Source organism: Macaca mulatta, chromosome 15, assembly GCF_049350105.2.
Source record: "Macaca mulatta isolate MMU2019108-1 chromosome 15, T2T-MMU8v2.0, whole genome shotgun sequence".
NCBI classification, from domain to species: Eukaryota; Metazoa; Chordata; class Mammalia; order Primates; family Cercopithecidae; genus Macaca; species Macaca mulatta.
In genome coordinates, this window is record NC_133420.1 from 60,969,170 (window position 1) to 60,988,323 (window position 19,154).

At 40.5% G+C, this 19,154-nt stretch overlaps 1 protein-coding gene across 2 annotated transcripts in view; it reads right to left on the minus strand.

The window, feature by feature from the left end:
- Positions 1-18,541, minus strand: part of TDRD7 (tudor domain containing 7) — an 82,138-nt gene extending 63,597 nt beyond the window's left edge. Inside the window, 4 exon segments of one of the 2 annotated variants that reach the window (NM_001194629.1) lie at positions 556-769; positions 1,720-1,861; positions 4,096-4,308; positions 18,040-18,541. In NM_001194629.1, the coding sequence (NP_001181558.1) occupies positions 556-769; positions 1,720-1,861; positions 4,096-4,302 (563 nt within the window). In that variant the 5' untranslated portion in view covers positions 4,303-4,308; positions 18,040-18,541. 2 annotated transcript variants of the gene reach the window in all.
- Positions 18,542-19,154: the final 613 nt, after the last annotated feature.

A 19,154-nucleotide genomic window follows, 5' to 3' on the forward strand; every position in this document is an offset into this window, starting at 1 on the left:
GATCATCTAGTTTTACACTTTCATTGGACAAATGAACAAACCACAGACCCAAGGATGAAATAACTTATTTTACCTGACTAGTGAATGGCAGCACCCAATCTAAGACTTATAGGTTGTCTTTTACTGCCAGTCTGGTATTCTGCTGCATGGATGTCTGGTGCTACTAAATAATTATGGGCATGATATTTGCAGCACAGTGGAGTGTGTAAAACTCCATCAGATTTTACTTAAACCCACAAAATTGATTGTTAAAAAAAGTTTCCTGAAAAAGTTATAAGTTATACTGAAATAGTATCTCAAAACAATTTGTGAAAGCTTTTAAATGAACTTTACAAGGAGAGACTGACAACAATGCAGATAAAATACAGAATAGAGATGCATTTAGAGAATGATGTTCAGGCAGCTAGGAAAAGAGAACTTAACTGGTAATGACACATGTCTCTACTATATGTGAATTTAGATAAAATAGAAAGTGTTTCTTTCTTAACCTGAAAATATATTTGTAACACTTTTTACCTCAGATTCACCAAACTGTGTTAGTCAAAGGCCAAATACCTGTTGTTCGTGGACATGGTCACATGCCTTTGCACTGGAGTGTCTTTGAGTGCTTCATTTCCGAGAGTTGTGTGTAGCATATAAGGAGACATTTCAGCCTCAGGCTTAACTCCAGCAGAATTTCCTTTATCTCTTAATGGTGCTGGATTAGGTTTTTTGCCAACAGAAAAATTTGAAGCAAATCCTGGTTGTCTGAGGGTTGCTTTTGGTTTTCCTATGAAGTTAGGCATACATAATGAAATCAGTTAGCATCCCCAAACCCCACTTTCATTATGACACTCCCCTGACCAGATGTTTTCTGTGGGTGTCTATTCTCAGAACAGTTTGTAAGAACATGAAGAGGCTGCCACTAGAGGGTTGGTCAATAGGAAAAGAATAGATGGGTGAGTATTCGGCAGATAAGGTTCTTCATCCATTAGACTGGCTAGTAACTCCTGCTTCTCACCAACTGAACACTTCAGTGGCGGCCACCCCATTTTCTTGCAAATAAAGCACACTCAGCTGTATCTTGGTCCTCCCATCTCTTCTCCATAAATCCAAATTCTACCCATTGTTTGAGGTCTGGGCTCAAGTCTCCCTTTTGCCATTTTCATTCAAAATGATTGCTCCCTTGTCCTAAATCTTCACTGTGGCATTTAGTCATCTACTGTTTTGTATCATCATTGAACCACTTCATGGGAATTTAGTTTTAGAACCGATTGTAAGCTCCTTGAGATAAGTGTTTGGTAAACACAGGCTGAGTTGTCTATAACATTTTTGTGTACTACATAATTCACATATTCCTGAAACTAGAGGTTTTCTACCAGAAGACATAACTTGTCAAATAAGACATAAAATCATAGGTTCTTGGTGCATCCAACATTCTGGACAAGACATTCCCTGAAATAAGCTTAAAAAAAAAAAAACTACATATTACCATAACAAGCTCAATTACAATCTGTTCTGAGTTATTTCCCACTGTGTAATTACTTCACTTAGTAAGTCATGCTCATCACGTTCACTTAAGAATTTCAAATGGAAATGCTACCTTCAGGATTTTTCCCCTGACATATGTATGTTAACAGATACAGGTATTTATCATAATACAAACAATATTTCCATAATTCCCTATGACAATGTATTCATAGACAGCCTTAAAAATGTTAGCATATAAAAAGCTCCTACCTTCTAGAAAAAATGGCATGGTTTTCTTCACTCTCATCTGACAATTAACTTGACGCCCGGTTTTCCTTTTAGAACTCCTTTGACGAGCCACAAGCTGAGCAATTCTTGCAGTTTCTGTGCAGGCCATGGCATAGCAGGTAATCTATTCATTAGAGGCAGGGGGAGAGGAGAAACATTTCTTAGATTCCGTGTTGCCTAGAGGCCAATTCTTAGAAGTGGATCTTAGTGAGCCTACATATCCCAAGTCAAGCGGTATGCAAATATTCATGTGTCTCGCTCCTTGATAATGCTAGAAGAAAACTGCATTTTCTGCAACAGGAATCGAGCATAGTCTAGTACACTGAATCATCTTTCCCACACTGAAAATTTCATTTATTTTTTAAATAGGTATTAAGCATCTACACTGTACTAGGTACAAATTACCAAACGAACCAAAAGCAACTATGATCAAACATATATCATATAATCTGTGAGGTACATTTCATTCACACTTTGCACATGGGAATGCAGAGGCTTGGGAAAGTTAAGCAACCTTCCAAGTCACATGGCGAGGCTCTTTGAGTCCAAAGTATGTACTCATAACTACTATGTTGAATACAAGACTACTAAACCCTTCTCTTGCCTCTGTGATGGATATACTGGGTGACTCTGGGCAAATCTAAGTACTCTCAGCTGTAACACAGGGGTGTTTTACACCTGGTGTTCTCAAACTGTGTTCATGGGAGCCATAGAGTTCCATGGAGAAGCCTCAAGGGGCTGCCACTGGCAGGGGCATGAGAGCAAGGCAGGGCAAGCAGGCTTCCACATCTCTGAAAACACTGCAGCTCAGCTCTGTATCTTTAAAAAAAAAAAAACTGGTATGATACGATATTGAAAAAAGATTTCAAGATAGAGACTACTGGGACAAGATGATCTCTACAGACCTGTGTAGTTTTCAAGTCTTTGACTCTAATTTGAAATAAAAAACAGGAAAACAATGAGGCTTTATATCACAAGCTAAAATATGCTCCTACTCTTTGGCCCGGTATTTCTATTTCTGAGACTATAGTACAAGTATATAACTTGAAAAACCAAATGTGACCTACCCAAGTATATGCAACGAGGGTATTTTAATAGTCAAAATCTGGAAACGTTTAAAATGTCCAAAACGGGAACAAAGAGTTGAGTAAATTACAGTATAGTAACTCTATAGAGCATTAATTTATTAATTCATTCAGCTATTCATTCATTCATGCATTCAACACAGATTTATTAAGGCCTTCATCCTCAAGAAACTTATGAAGGAAAAAGAGAGAAGTAAGAAATTAAACAGAAAACAATGTGTCAAGTGTTACAACGGATGTATTACAAGGTGCAAGTAGACAGAAAGGAGGGCTTAAGTCTGTCTGGAAGGATCAGGGATGCCAAAGCATATTTTAGTATTCATATAATACTTAATTAATTTATATCTTCTCCTTAGGAAAATTATTAACCATAAGGTGAACTTCCCCTTTGACACTTTCCTGCTCCTGGTTCCCTTGTACTCCACCACTGCCTCCTCATCCCCCATACAGAGAAACCATTAAGAGAAATACATAGATCACTCCAGACCTGATCTATGTATTTACACATGTAGAAATATACCCAGGAAACTATAGTATATGAGGGGGTGTGGGTGTTTTTGTTTCTCTTTTTAGTTGGTGGTCTGTCTACATCTACTATGCTGTACAACGGGTAGGTACCAAGAAGCGAAGCTGCCAGGTCACAATGGAAGAGCAATGACAGATCAACCGGCTACTACTAAATGGCCCATTCTATAAACTGCTTTCTTCCAGAGAGGCAGAAGGATTTAAAATGGTATAATGATATGATAATATTGGTGTGAAGGAGAGGAAAATAACAGAAGAGAAGAGAGAACAGCAAGAAGGCCCTGGTAGTTACGAAAAGTGATGAAGGATCAGCTCCGGACTGACTAGGTCCAGATAGCAGGAATCAACATGATGAGAATTTAAAACTGCCTATTAGATTTGGTGATCACGAGGTCATTAGTGACTGTGGCAAAAACATTTGTAACAGGTTTGTAATGGGCAGGTGTGATATTTATGCACTTAAGGCCTCCAGTACAACTATTTTGTTTAGATGTTGACAATGGGTAAATAATTTTTAATTTTGTGTGGTTAAAATCTTATTTTCACAATGAAAATAATTTGAGGAATAAGACAAAAGACATAAGAACGTAGGCCATGATTTAGATGCTGCTTTCTCTGTCACTACCAATTGCAAACAACTAAGCTAGTACTTCAACTTAGAATTCTATCACAGGTAGGAGGTTGGAAGTGCCAGACAGGCAATTATGAATTGGTTTGATTCTTCTGACACGCACAATTACCTTCTTACCTCTCCAGATCTACTAGTCTCTATCCTGACCACTGCTGGCACACTTCTCAGATAGGCTTCTAGTGTAGGGAAACCTAGCTGTTTGAAGGGGATCCAGTCTCCAGTCAAGGATCTGTACTCTCCTTGGAGCCGGGGTAATGCTACTCCATTCTTATGAGACTGCAGAACAGCTCGCAGCATCTTTGAAACCAGATCTCCTTCCAGCATCTTTGCCTATAAGAACACAGTAGAAGGTTACTATAATGTGGCTCATTAGTCTGTGAATTCAAATAGATTTTCAGAGCTGAAACTTGTTACTTTATAAATTATTACTGCATACTTTCTGTGCAATTACAATATGGGGAAACAACTGCCATGGTAGAGAAAAGCACAAATACCATAAGAATGCAGAGGAAAGTCAGAAGGCACAAGACCAGCCTGAAGAGGGAAGATATCAGGGAATGTTCCCAGATGCAGGCAGGGAAGCCTGAATGGAGTCCCGAAGAGCAAGATGGAATCACTCAACAAGGAGGAAGAGGGTGGGCTGTGGGGCTGGGAGTGGTATTAGCCCAAGGAAGGGAATGGGATGTGCGAGTGCACAGAGGTGAGAGCGAAGCACATGGTGTGTTACAAAAATTCCAGACAGTCAGGTGGCTGGACATGACTGAACAAAGACTCCAAGCTGAGGGCTGAGAGGGCCAGGGAGGGGCAGACCCTGAGACTACTATATTATGCTCATGTTTGCATTTTTGCCAAAGGTAACATGGGGACTTAGGGACATTTTAAATAGGGGAACAAAATGATCAGCTCTGTACTTTACAAAGATCACTGTTCAGCAGTGGAGAAGATAAATGGGAAGGAGAAAGATTAACAAGTTGTCAGAATACTTGGAAATGTGGAGGACCACAAAACAGGGCTTTAGGAATAAACAAAAAAAAATCAAATTGAGAGGTAATTAGGAGGTGGAATCAGCAGGAATTGGTATTGATTTGTATGAAGAGGTGGGCTCCAACGTTTCTAGCTTAGAAGTAAGGTAGAGAGTAATGACCCACACTGAGGTGGAATAAAGGCGGGTTTGCAAGAGAGGAAGAGGCTGATGCATTTTGGACACGGAGAGGCTGGAATGCTTATAGAACAGTCATGTAGATATATTCACTAGGAAATTAGGTTAGAAGTCTCAGCTGGTCATAGATTTGTTGCTCTTTGACTTATATGGGGTATTTCACATCCAGGGAGTAAAAAATAAGGTTACAGATGGACCTCTGTAGAAGGCTATCATTCAATAAATAGATAGAGGAAGACAAATCTATAAAAGGTTAAGGAAAAGGGACCAGAGAGATGGAAGAAAAAGAAGCAGTGTCAATAAAAGGAGGAAAGAATCATTTCCTTTGGACTAACGATTACATCTAGTTGTAGTTTTGCACAGAAAAAAATAGACAAATTCAGGAGATACATTCAGAGAATAAGTAGCCTGGAAAAAATGGCTTACCCTTTTAATAAAGGAAAGAGGAAGGCAAACCATGGGCAGTTTGTTACTTTTCCTTCAACAGTGATGTTCAATAGAACTTTCTGTGAGGATGGAAATGTTTTATATTATTGTAATGTTCACAATGTCCACATATGGCTCTGAGCACTTAAAATATGGCCAGGATGACTGAGGAACTAAAATTTTACTTTAAATTAATGTGGCCACTGGCTACCATACTGGACAGCAGAAAATTCTAGACAGATAGCTATTTTCTTTCTCTGGCTTAGAAAACACAAAAGAAGAATAACATGCAGTTCTATCAATTCCATCATTTGTCTATCTTAAAAAAAAAACAAAATATCAGCCTGTTTGTCCCGCTATTAATTATAAACATAATATTGAAGTGACAGCAAGGTTTAAAAAGGAAACAAAAATCTATATAGTCATGTGCCACTTAACAGTGTTTTAGTCAACAACGGACTGCATATATAAAAAAGGTTCTATAAGATTACAATGGAGCTGAGAAATTCCTATAGCCTAGTAATATCTTGATAATCCTGGCCTTGTATAGGCCGAGGCTAATGTGTGTGTTTTTGTCTTAGTTTTTAATTTAAAAAGTTTAAAAAGTAAAAGAGGCCAGATGCAGTGGCTCACACCTGCAGTCCCAATGCTTTGGGAGGCCAAGGTGGGCAGAATCACTTGAGCCCAGGAGTTTGAGACCAGCCTGTGCAACATGGTGAAACCCCATATCTACAAAAAACATAAAAATTACCTGGGTGTAGCAGCGTATGTCTATAGTCCCAGCTACTCAGGAGGCTGTGGTGGATCACTTGAGCCCAGGAGGTCAAGACTGCAATGAGCCAAGATCACACCACTGCACTCCAGCCTGGGTGACAGAATGAGACTGTGTCAAAAAAATAAAAATAAATAAAAAGTAAAAGAAATGAAAACCTTTAATAAATTTAGTGTCGCCTAAGTGTATAGTGTTTATAAGTCTACAGTAGTGTACAGTAATGTCCTAGGCCTTCACATTCATTCACCATTCACTCACTGACTCATCCAGAGCAACTTCCAGTCCTGCAAGCTCCATTTACAGCAAGTGACCTATATAAGTATGCCATTTTTTGTTTTATATACCATATTTTTACTGTACCTTTCCTATGTTTAGATACACAAATACTTACCATTGTGTTAATGGTTGCCTATAGCATTCAGTACAGTAACATGCTGTACAGGTTTGTAGCCTGGGAGCAACAGGCTATAGCACATAGCCCAGTTGTGTGGTAGGCTCTACTGTCTAGGTTTGTGAGTCCACTCTACAATGTTTGCACAGCAATGAAATTGCCTAACAATGCATTCCTCAGAACATACCCCTGTCGTTAGGCAATGTATGACTGTATGCATTATGTACTTTCCATTACTAAACATTAACTTTTTTCAAATTATTATCACCAGGACCAACGACATTTAATTAATATTATAACCTACAAAAACCCTATACTAGATCTATATTCTTATTCTTTTAACAGATGATAGATACACACACAGATATGTGTGTGTGTATAGTCATGTGTCATTTAACAACGGGGATACATTCCGAGAAATGTGTCATTAGGCAATGTAGTTATTGTGCAAACATTATTGAGTGGACTTGCAAACCTAGATGGCATAGCCTAGTACACACCTAGGCTATATAGTATAACCTATTGCTCCCAGGCTACAAACCTGTACAGCATGCTACTATACTGAATACTGTAGGCACTTTTAACACAAGGATAAGTACTGTATGTCTAAACATACCTAAGCACAGATAAGGTACAGAAAAATATAGTATTATAATCTTACGGGACATATGATTATGCAGTCCATTGTTAACCAAAACATTGTTATTGGCACAAGACTAAATATCAAAATCTTTCTTTAGGGATAGTTAACCTAAAATAAAATTAACTCATTTTATATGTAGCATTTCTTGAGTTATGAAAAATATACACACCTATGTAATCATACCACAATCAAGATACAGACATTCCCATCATCCAAAAAAATTCCCTCATGTGGGGTACATAATATATGTAAAAGTAAAATGTACAAAAATAGTACAAAGAATGAGAGAGAAGTCAGAACTATACCAATGGAAGGTTCTTACACTATACATGAGGCAGTACAGTCATTTGAAAGCTGACTATGATAAAGATGGATATTGTAAACCTTATGACAACCACTAAATTTTTTTTTTTTTTTTTGAGACAGAGTCTCACTCCGTTGTTCAGGCTGGAGTGCAGTGGCACGATCTTGGCTCACTGCAACCTCTGCCTCCCAGGTTCACACCATTGTCCTGCCTCAGCCTCTCAAGTAGCTGGGACTACAGGCAACCGCCACCACGCCCGGCTAATTCTTTGTATTTTCAATAGAGATGGGGTTTCACCGTGTTAAGCCAGGATGGTCTCAATCTCCTGACCTCATGATCCACCCACCCTGGCCTCCCAAAGTGCTGGGATTACAGGTGTGAGCCACTGTGCCTGGCCTAAAAATTTTTAAAAAGGTATAATAATATGCCAGTAGTAAAGATAAAACATAGTAAAACAATACTTCAGCAAGCAGAAGTTAAAAAAAAATTAAACAGGAAAATGGGGAAAAAAAGGGCAGAGAAAATAGAAAACATCCAGCAAAATGGTAGATTTAAAGCCAATCATATCAATAATTATATTAACTGTAAGTCACTGAAATAGCCCTATAAAACATTAGGGGTTGGCAGAGTGGATAAAAAAGCAAGACTTACTTATATACTACCTTCAAGAAACCCACTTTAAATATGAATGCATAGGTTAAAAGTAAAAAGATAGAAAAAGATGTACCATGCAAACACTATGACTATATAAATATCAGAATAAGGAATCTTATCAGGGATAAAGAGAGACATTACATAATGATTAAGGAGCTAATTCATCAAAAAGATAAAACAATCCTAAGCATAGGTGCACCAAACATCAGAGCTTCTAAACATACAAAATCTGATCGCTGAAAAAACTTATTCACAATTTCACAATTATCACTGGCCAAATGTGGTGGCTCACACCTGTAATCCCAGCACTTTGGGAGGCCAAGGTGGGCAGATTACCTGAGGTCAGGAGTTCAAGACCAGTCTGGCCAACATGGTGAAACCCTACCTCTACTAAAAAATACAAAAAAACTCAGTTGGATGTGGTGGCTCATGCCTGTAATCCCAGTTACTCGGGAGGCTGAGGCAGAAGAATTGCTTGGACCCAGGCGGTAGACGTTGCAGTGAGCCAAAATCATGCCACTGCACTCCAGCCTAAGCAACAGAGTGACTCCATCTCAAAAAAAAAAAAGAAAGAAAGAAAGAAAAAAAGAATATAAAAGAGCTAAACACTATCAACCAAAGTGACCTAATGATATTGACAGAACACTCCACTCCAAAGATAGCAGAATATACATTCTTTTCAAGAGCACATGTGATGTTCACCAAAATAAAATATATTCTTGAACTTAAAATGATATTCAAACAACTTAAAATAATTCAGATTATAAAAAGTATATACTGTGGACAGAACAAAATTAAATTAGGTATCATTAACAGAGAGATATGTGGACAATCTCCATGCAAATTTAGCAAGATACTTCTAAATAACCAAGGGTCAAAGAGAAAGGCTACCCCCAAAATTAGAAAAATATTCTAAATAAATGAAGACACAATATGTAAAATTTTGCTGGATGCAGTAAAAGTATTAGAGGAAGATTTATAGCATTACATGTTTCTGTTAGAAAGAAGAAAAGTGGTAAATCAATGATCTATTCTCCTACTTTGAGAACAAAAAGAGAGAAATTTATATCAAAAGTAAGCAGAAGAAAGGAAATAAAGGTGAGAACAGAAATCAATTCTGAAATGATGAAACAGATCAATAATGAAGTTTAAAAACAGGAGAGAAAAGAATCATGAAACTAAAACTAGTTCTTTCAAACCATCAATAAAATTGATAAACTCCTAGAAAGATAGAAAAAAAAGAAGGCACAAATTATCATAATGCGATTGAAAAAGGGGTCATCAATACAGATCCTACAGACACTAAAAAGAGAACATGATAAAACAGTTATGCCAGTAAGTTTGTAGCTTAGATGAAATGGATAAATTTATTGAAAGACACAAATGTCAAAGCTTACTCAAGAGGAAATAAATAACCCTCAAATATCCCGAATAGCTATTACAGAATTTGAATTTACTGTTAAAAATCTTCACACAAAGAAAACCTGAAGCCCAGGTTGCTTTGCTGGCAAATTCTACCAAACATTTATAGAAGAATCAATACTACTCTTACAGACTCTTAGAGAAAACAGAGGGAAGAGAACATTTCTGAACTCATTTTATGAGGCAAGCATTATGCTGATACAAAAACTATACAAAGACACTACATGAAAAGCATAGACCATATCCCTCATGAACATAAATGCAAAAATTCTTAACAAAACATTAGCAAATAAAATCCAACAATTAGTGAAAAGGATAGGACATAATAATCAGTTAAAGTTTATTCCAGGAATACAAGTATGGTTCAATATTCATTAAGTCAATCAATATAACTTACTACATCAACAGATTAAAGGAAATTAAACCACACAATCATATCAATAGGTGAAAAAAAGGCAGCTGACAAAATAAAAAATCTATTTATGATAAAAACTCTCAGAATATTAGAATAAAAAGGGAAGTCCTTAACCTGATAAAGACCATCTGTGAAAAAACCCACATTAACATCATTACTCACAGCTAAAGAGTACTGTCTCCCTAAGACTGGGAACAGGGCAAGAATGTCCATACTCAGCACTCCCACTCATTATCACAGTGGAGGTCCTAGTCAGTACAATAAGGCTGATTTCAAGACTTACTATAAGGCTGTATTAGTCAAAATAGTGTAATTATTATCAAAAGGACAATCATACAGATCAATAGAACAGAATATGTAATCCAGAAATAAACCCATATATGGCAAACTGATTTTTTTTTTGAGACAGGGTCTTGCTCTGTCACCCAGGTTGGGGTACAGTGGCACAATCTTGGCTCACCGTAACCTCTGCCTCCCGGGTTCAAGCAATTCTTGTGCCTCAGCCTCCCGAGTGGCGGGGATTACAGGCATGTGCCACCACGCCCAGCTAATATTTTTGTATTTTTGGCAGAGACAGGGTTTTGCCATGTTGGCTAGGCTGGTCTCAAACTCCTGACCTCAAGTGATCCACCTACCTCAGCCTCCCAAAGTTCTCAAATTACGGGTGTGAGCCACTACCTCTGGTCTAGTAAACTGATTTTCAACAAAGATGCTAAGGAAATTCTCCTGACTCAGCCTCCCGAATAGCTGGGATTACAGGCACACATCACCATGCCTCGCTAATTTTTGTATTTTTAGTAGGGACGGGGTTTCACCATGTTGGCCAGGCTGGTCTTGAACTCCTGACCTCGTGATAAGCCCGCCTCAGCCTCCCAAAGTGCTGGGGTTACAGGCATGAGCCACCACGCCCAGCCTTTCACCCCCCTTTTAATGCACGTATTCTCACAGTTAAAATCTACTTTAAAATATTTCAATAGTAAAGTTGCTAACACTTGGCCGTTGATATATTTTGATTTGGTTTTGGGAAAAGGCAGGGGACTGCAGAAGATTGTGCCTGAGCCTCCTCTTACTTGTGTTCCCCAAGTTTAATGCCACTGCTCACTCATTTTCCTGGGATAAGCCCCTTCTCCTGGGCCTCAGTCTCCTTATCTGTAAGATGAGCTAGGTCAGTATTAGTTCTCAATCTTCCCCCAAGGAATGTGATACATAAAGATGGAAGGCAGATGTCTACAATTCCTTCACTTTTCACCACCTCCATGGCAGTTGCCCTAGTCCATGCCAGCAACATCTCTTTCCTGGAGCAGAGCAGCTGGTCTCTTAGCTGGTCTCTCTGCTTCCAGTTCACCTCCTAGAATCTATTCTCCACATATCAGCCTGAATGACCTTTTCATATAATATATACTATTATATCATGTCACTGAAAGCCCTCTAACGCTTACAGTTCTGTAAGAACTGTAAGCCAAGTTCTTACAGAGCCAAAAAGGGCCCTACATAACCTGCAACCCCTACTTCTCTGACTTAAGTTCTCTTCTCTTTATCTTCACTCACCCATCCTGGGCTCCATACTTTTCCTTAAACATCCCTGAGATGGCCTCACAACAGGGCTTTTGCACTTGCCATTCTCTCTACCTGGGACATACTGACTCCAGGGGTACACGTGGCTCACAGCCTCACTTCCTTCAGCTACAGTATTTGCTCAACTGTCACCACCACAGTAAGGCCTTCTCTGGCCACCCTATTCAAAATCAAAACTGAGATGCCAGTTTCCCTGATTTTCTCCTTAGCACTTATCACCATCCAATATTCTTCTTCATTTAATGTTTTTGTCTTTCTCCCCAACTTGAATGCAAGCTCCATGAAAGCAAGGATTTGTATCTGTTTTGTTCACTGCTGAATCCCTAGTGCCTCGCCCACAAGAGCTCAATACATACCTCTTGAAAGAATGAGTGAGAAATTATCCATCTACCTAACACCACTCCTTTTCTCTCCTACTCACTAAAATACAGCATAACATAGGTGAGCTATTAACAGCATAACTCTGAATCCAATTTAAGTTACTAAAAAATTATCTGCAAATATTAATAATTCTTATAAACTGAATGAGACAGCCAATCGCAACACCAAACTGTAGTTGAGAATCATCAAGCAGATTATTTCTGAGCCTGTCCACTCTGAGCCAGATTAGGCCCTGTGAGGGCCATAGCATGATTGCAAGGAGCCCCCACATCCTGACAAGCAGCAGGCATGGCTTGAATATTAGTAAATGTCTCACATGTACTTATAGTCCTCTTTTTCAAAGAGTGTACAGACATTGCTGAGATCCACAAACACAAACTGATATTAAATTCACAACAGCTTTTGGTAGTTATACATTTAATTGACCAATGGATACTGCAAGCACAACTACTAGTGTATGGGGTTTCACGAAATTTTTCTAAAGCTACAAAAAATGGCCTCATACTTGAGGAGACTGAGAATCAACGCTTGCCCACATGGTTGCAATCCATAAATTAAGTTCCCTCCCCCTGTCTGCCTATTTAAAGTATGCTATCTTTCATGGAAGACTATAACTCTCTATTTGCAAACAACATTTTGAAGGGAAGGGGAATCCCTTGGAGTATAAGACTGTGGGTCTCAAAGCTGGTGAGAAGCAGTTAAATGCAGTAAAACCTGGAAGGCTAAATGTGATTGTATTCAAATGCACGACTTGCCAGTCTGATTTAAATTCCCACATTAGCAACATCGCTTTAGGCAGTGAACGAAAAAGAAAGTGTAAGCTTTAAAAAAACATCATTATTTTCTAATCTATATCACTTTGCAAATGCTCTGAGTTTTGTTACTTGACTCATGATGACTGTTTTTGAAACTTTCAGAAGATGGCAATTATACTCTCAAGGTATATAAGAATACTTTATTCTAACTATAAAAATAAAGTTTAATATCTCAGACATCATCCATTAGAAGCATAAAATAAAGCATATCATGGGAATTTCAACTATTAGTGTCCCAAAGGCAAACTTTTAGGCCAGAACAAATTAAGTTTGGAAGTTTTTCTAAAGTGGCTTCTTAAATTTTTAAAGTTGCCATTTTGATCTTTCAGCTCTCCTCCTCTTCCCCCCTCATTTCTGTTCTCTAAAAGTACTGTGATAAGTAAGTTTTGCAGAATTCACGTTATTGTTATTTTGTGAATCTGAGAATGTTATGCAAGCCCAGGTGACCACAAGTGAGGCTATGTTGGGAGAAATGAAATTGTCCATCTTCTGTTTTAGACCACGGCGTCTCAGGTTAAAACTCCCAAAAGCGTCCCTAGCCAATATGGGGGCTGCTTGAGCTGAACAAGACTCCTAAGCGCACAGTAAAATAAAACTGGGTCTGGGGAATTTTTAAATTATAGCACTTTTGATTTCAAAAACTGGCCACAGTCAGCTAGCACAAACCCTCAGTCAAGGAGAAACTGGCCATGACAGATTGCACTTGATCTCTACTTCCCTCCTCTCACTGTTTTTCTCCTCCTGGCCTCTCTGAATAAAAGCATCAAAAGTAGAGTTATATGTGTTTAGCACAATACTTGGCAGTTAGTAGTTACTAAATAAAAAGATTTTCCTAGAAGCATGGTGTGAATGGGAAACAATCTGTAAATATATGCATTCAACAGTTAAGAGTGCAATGACACAAGCATTGGTATACTGAAGAAACGTTTTGTACGGCATTAAATTTGAAATATCAGCATTTGCCCGGATCTTCTTACTTGCCTCATTAACACACTTACAAACTGGCAGGCTTGGTAAGAACGCCAGGGGATCTCCTCCAAGATTTCTTATCTAACTTGTAGGCAGAAAGTCACCTACTGCTTTGGCAAAGGTCTAGGAGCAGATTCCCTGCCACCACAATACCACCATGTCCCTGGACCCTGCCTGGTTAGGAAAGCAGCATGGGACAGTGGGCCCAGCTCTGAATGCAGAACTAGGGGAAGCATGGAATGCTACTTGGCACCTTATCACTATCTCCTCCAAACTCTTCAGTTTAAAATAAGGAAACTGAGGCCCAAGGGAATTGTTCCAGCTCTCACATATCTTTATGACCAGAATCAAAAGAACGCAGTTTCTGGTTTCCAAACTAGGACTTTCTTTCAGACAGTTGCTCCTAATGGATGGAGGTGGCTTCTGAGAGTAAATTTTGACTCAGGAAACACTGACAGCAACCTTGGGGCATGTTTAATGACTAGTCCTTAAGTGGCATGAAACAGAGAACTGTCACGTTCTGATTTAAGAGTGTGGCACCCAAATCCAGAAGAATTGCTAACTGTTGCACTTAACATCTTTTTTTTTTTTTTTTTTTTTTTTTGCAATGGAGTCTCGGTCTGTCACCAGGCTGGAGTCCAGTGGCGCAATCTCCGCTCACTGCAACCTCCGCCTCCCGGGTTCAGGTGATTCGCCTGCCTCAGCCTCCTGAGTAGCTGGGACTATCTTTTGTATGCTTTCGTGCTTCCCTTTTTTTCTTCGCTTATACACAATTAATCTCAAGTATCCAAGACGCTAATAATGCACAAGAAGTGGGGTGGGAAGTTGGGGAAAGTGATGACAATCTTTAGGGAAACAAAATTTTAATAATTTAAGTGGCCTAAAATAATTCTCACTCTACTTCAAAACTACATTTTGTAAATTCATAGCTTTTCTCTTTACTATACCTGAAAATGACCCAAGAAAGTCCTGCTCTGAAGAATCTGCTTTTGGTGTATCCCAGATAAAAGCCTTCTACCATTGATTGATCCTCCCTGGCTCAGTCATTTGCATGTTATCTGCTTCCTCTAGCTACTGGTGTCAAAGGCCTTTAGCTGAGCTAGTCTGACTTCCATCCTATGCTTTCTAAATTTCTTCTTGCTCAACTATTTCCAACTGTATTATTTGGCTCATCTTCCTCACTACATTTTTCATGTCATGAATTTAAGTTGTCGAGTGGCACTAAATCTTAAAGAAGAAGAATTATTAGGGTAAACTGAAAACACCAAGTAATCTCTCTTAGCTTCTTTTAGTTAGATGTTCAATTTTGAAGTATTTGGATATCTCTTTAGTGCATATACTTCCAATCACTAGCTGCCCTTCCTCTTGAAGACACTATTTTAGCAACAGCAGGACCTTAAAGTCCCATAATGCCTGTGCTGAAACATTGTAGGCATCATCTAGGCTAACCCAAGCTCCTTATCTTACAAATCAATACACTCAGCCTCAGAGGGAAGATTTTTTCCTAAGATCTTTACTCAATAAAGGATTTCTCATCTTGCACCTTTAAAATGCTCTTTTCTTTCTAATCATAGTCTGTTACCACCTCAATGACTCCTTCACCAACTAGTTTTTAAAGGAAAAAAGATGATTAATGCCCTCAGGTGATGGAATACTTCCTTAAGAGTTTTTTTAGGGAGTTATCTTTTTTATTCTTGTCATTTCAAGTTCCAAATTATTCGTGCATTTTAACTGCATACCATGAACGTATGTAAGGAAGGGATTTCCATAAGTCTACATACTACAGGAATAAACCCTGAGATAATAAAGTGGCTTAGTAAGGAGTTTGTGTCTTAATCCTAGTTCTGCTACTGATTACCCAACACAAGTCACTTCAGGTCTCTTTTTTTCACAAGGAAGAAAGGTGGCAAGAGCTATGATTCTCAACTTTCCTTGGATTCACTGAAGGCTGAACTAAGGTCCAAATATCTAACGAAAACCGAGTTTGCTTACTCATGACAAATCTGCACAGGCTAAAATGTCAAGCTTACTTTGAAGTCACACTGGGTAGCTTGCACTGATCAAGTTCTAATTGGCATATATACGTCTTCAACTAAAAACTGCAAAATTAATTACTTTTAGTTTGAAAGACAAAACTGTAAACATATTTGGCTTACATGGAAATAATGACAAGAATGAAGCTTTCAAAAGTACAGAGGTGGGAGTGGAGGGAGGAAAAAGCAGGTTTGGCACAAAGAAACAACAGTTCACATAAATATAAAATTTCACCAAGGAAATTCTCTGACAGTGTCCAGATGCAAAGCACTCTATGTCAAATCTCAATTCTTGAAAACAGCACTTGACAAACACAAATTAGGCACTCAGAGTTGGATTATAAGGTATTTTTTCTTTATATTCACATTAAGCATCCAACTAGATTATATTGCACAGACTTAAAGGAGAGGTTCTTCAAGGAGTTTAAAATCTGTTGATGCAAAATACAATAGTTCATTCAGCCATGTTCAACCTGTACACTTAAAAGGGCATTAGCAGGGGATTACATTTCATTTTCAATCTACAGAGACTGAAATCTGAAGGCACTGCCAACTGCTGCCTCACAGTCTCACCGTGTAACCAAAGAGGGAGGCTGTGTGCCACCAAAGGGCCCTGGATTGGGGCACAGGAGATGTGAGTTCTAATCCAGCTGGCCTCAGGGGCAATTCCCTATACCCCAGAACAGTACTTTGCACTGATGCTCAATGAATGTCAGCTGACTGGAAATGCAAAAATATCCACCATGTGCCAATTTATATTATACAGGAAACATAAAGATCTTTGTGTCCCTGCCCTCAAAAAACTAAAATCCAATTATGTAAAACATGGACAGTTTGTTGGGAGGAAGAGTGTGAATACTGCTTGGCAATTATTATGAGGCAAAGGATATACAGTGGTTATCTTGAAAAAGCCTTGCAAAGTAAGCCAAATATTTCTATTTGATACACAGAAAACCAGGCTCAGAGAAAGCATGTAATTTGTTCAAGATCACACAATTTGTAAAATGAGAAGCCCAGATTTCAATCCAGGTCTACAAAGTTCACATTATTTGCAGTATGCAACACACTCACACACATCAAGGCAGCCCAGGAAGAGATAGGGATTTGGGTCTAAGTTTTACTTCTCCTACTAAGCTGTTGCATTTCTCCCTAGAGAGAACATTTCTCTCCTTTTTTTTTCACCTGCACGATTGGAGAGCAGAGAGGTGTTGGCAGGAGGGTCCATGAACTGGATCTGTGGTTTTTTGGTTTGGTTTGGTTGGGCGGTTATCAGAAATCTTTTGAGCCAGGACTTGTCCTAATATGTTTTTTTCCCTTCCCTGCTCTTAGAAATTATTTGAGAATGGTACCTTTAGCTATTAATGGAAATATATTATACCTCTCAAGTGAATGGCAGCAGAAAGATGTGCTGCTTCCAAGCTCCCTCCTAGCAAGCTGAGGCTGAGAGTGTGACCCTGCTGGGGGATGCTGCTGAAAGTTGAGACAACTTATTCACGGATCCATGTTTCCCTCCCAGCTGGGTGCTCTGCACCCACTGGGTGCTCCTGGTTTGAGAGAAATGGGGATGTGCGCCCTGCATGACTTGAGCGGCCTGCCTGGGGCTCGTCTCCAGATTATAGAGACCTTTAAGAGAAGTTCGCGGTGTAAAATACTTGGGTTTAAATAGCGGAGCGCGGACATCCGTCGCTGGGGGCGGCGGCTGCGGCCTGTCGCTCCGGTAGCGGGAACCACTTCCTGGTCCGCATCTCCCGCCTGCGTCCACACCCCGCTGCTGCATTTCCCCCACGGCACAGAGCTTTAGAGGCAGCAGGGGGCTCCGTCCGACTCCCGCGTGAACGCCCGGCCCAGCCCGGAGCGGGGTCCCTTCAGAGATTTAAAACACAACGCTCTGGAACTGCAACTCCCCCGGCGCCCAGCCCGGTTCCCAGGCGTAGTGGCCGGGGCAATCCCCTGCGGCTGCAGGGAAGAGGCCCCGAGCCTGTTGGAGCCTCCGGCCCCGGCCGCGGTCCCACCGGTGACCCAGGTGCGCCGCGCCCGCCCGAAATCCCGTCCGACGTCGCCCGGCACCTGTCGCGCCCGGAACCCGCAGGACCTGCGCTCACCTCGTTCCGGGGGCCCACGGCCCGTCCCCGCGCCTCTGGGCCCAGCTCCCGCCGCCGTCTCCGCCAAGGGCCCCGCCGCGGCCGCCGCCCACTTTCGGTTTCCCCGCACCGCTGGAGCCGCCCCGCGGCTCGGGAATCACCTCAAGCCCCCGCCCCGCCCTGCTCGGCCCCGCCCCGCTTCGCCCCGCCCCGCTTCGAGGGCAGCCTGGCCTCGGCTCTGCGCACGCGCGGACGCCTCGGTCGCGTCGGCCCACGCCGGCGTCCGCGCGTGGGAAAGGAAACCGACGCCGCCTAGCGGTTTCTGCGCGTGCCCACGCACCGGCCGGCGGCGGAAGACGCCTGCGGGGCGGGTGCGGAAGCGCCTCCTGGTGGACAACGCAGGTACGCGCTGGCCGAGCGAGCCGGGACCCAGCAGGGGGTGTGGGCGGCTCCTCCTAAGGGGCTCACCCTCCTTCCAAACAGTTCAACTCCTGCACATTATTTTCTTCCACATCTGGAGCAGTTACTTTTTATTGCCCTAGACACACACTCTGTCCGCCCATATCCTTCAGGCCTTTCTCAAGCATCACCCTTTCAATGACGGTGGGCACAGTCTCTTAACATGTCAACCTCCTTCCTTGACTTTCCCTATCCCCATTCTCAGCCTTATTTCTCCTTAGCACCTATCTAGCACACTATATGTATTTTACTTAGGCTTTTATTGTCTGCTGTCCTCCTAAAATTAAAGGTCTGTGAGCACAAGGATTTTTGTTTGGTTCCTTAACCTATTCCCAGAGTAGAATAGTGCCTAGCACACGATCAGCGATAAATATCTGTCAAATTTATTCATTCATTCTAAAGTTATTGAACACCTAATAAGTGAATACCTATTTCTTCTGCACATTAACTCCACCAACCCTTATTGGGCACCTGCTTTGCATTCCTTCAGCCAACACTGAACGCTTCTCTGCACCATCGGATATGCATTTACTGGGAACTTGCTGTTTATTCAACCGGTATTTTATTACAGCTTGACTGCATTGTATAAGACATACAATAAACTGAACGTTTAAAATGTACAGTTTGATAAATTTATATATATATATCACTGTGAGACCATCACTGCAATCAAAATC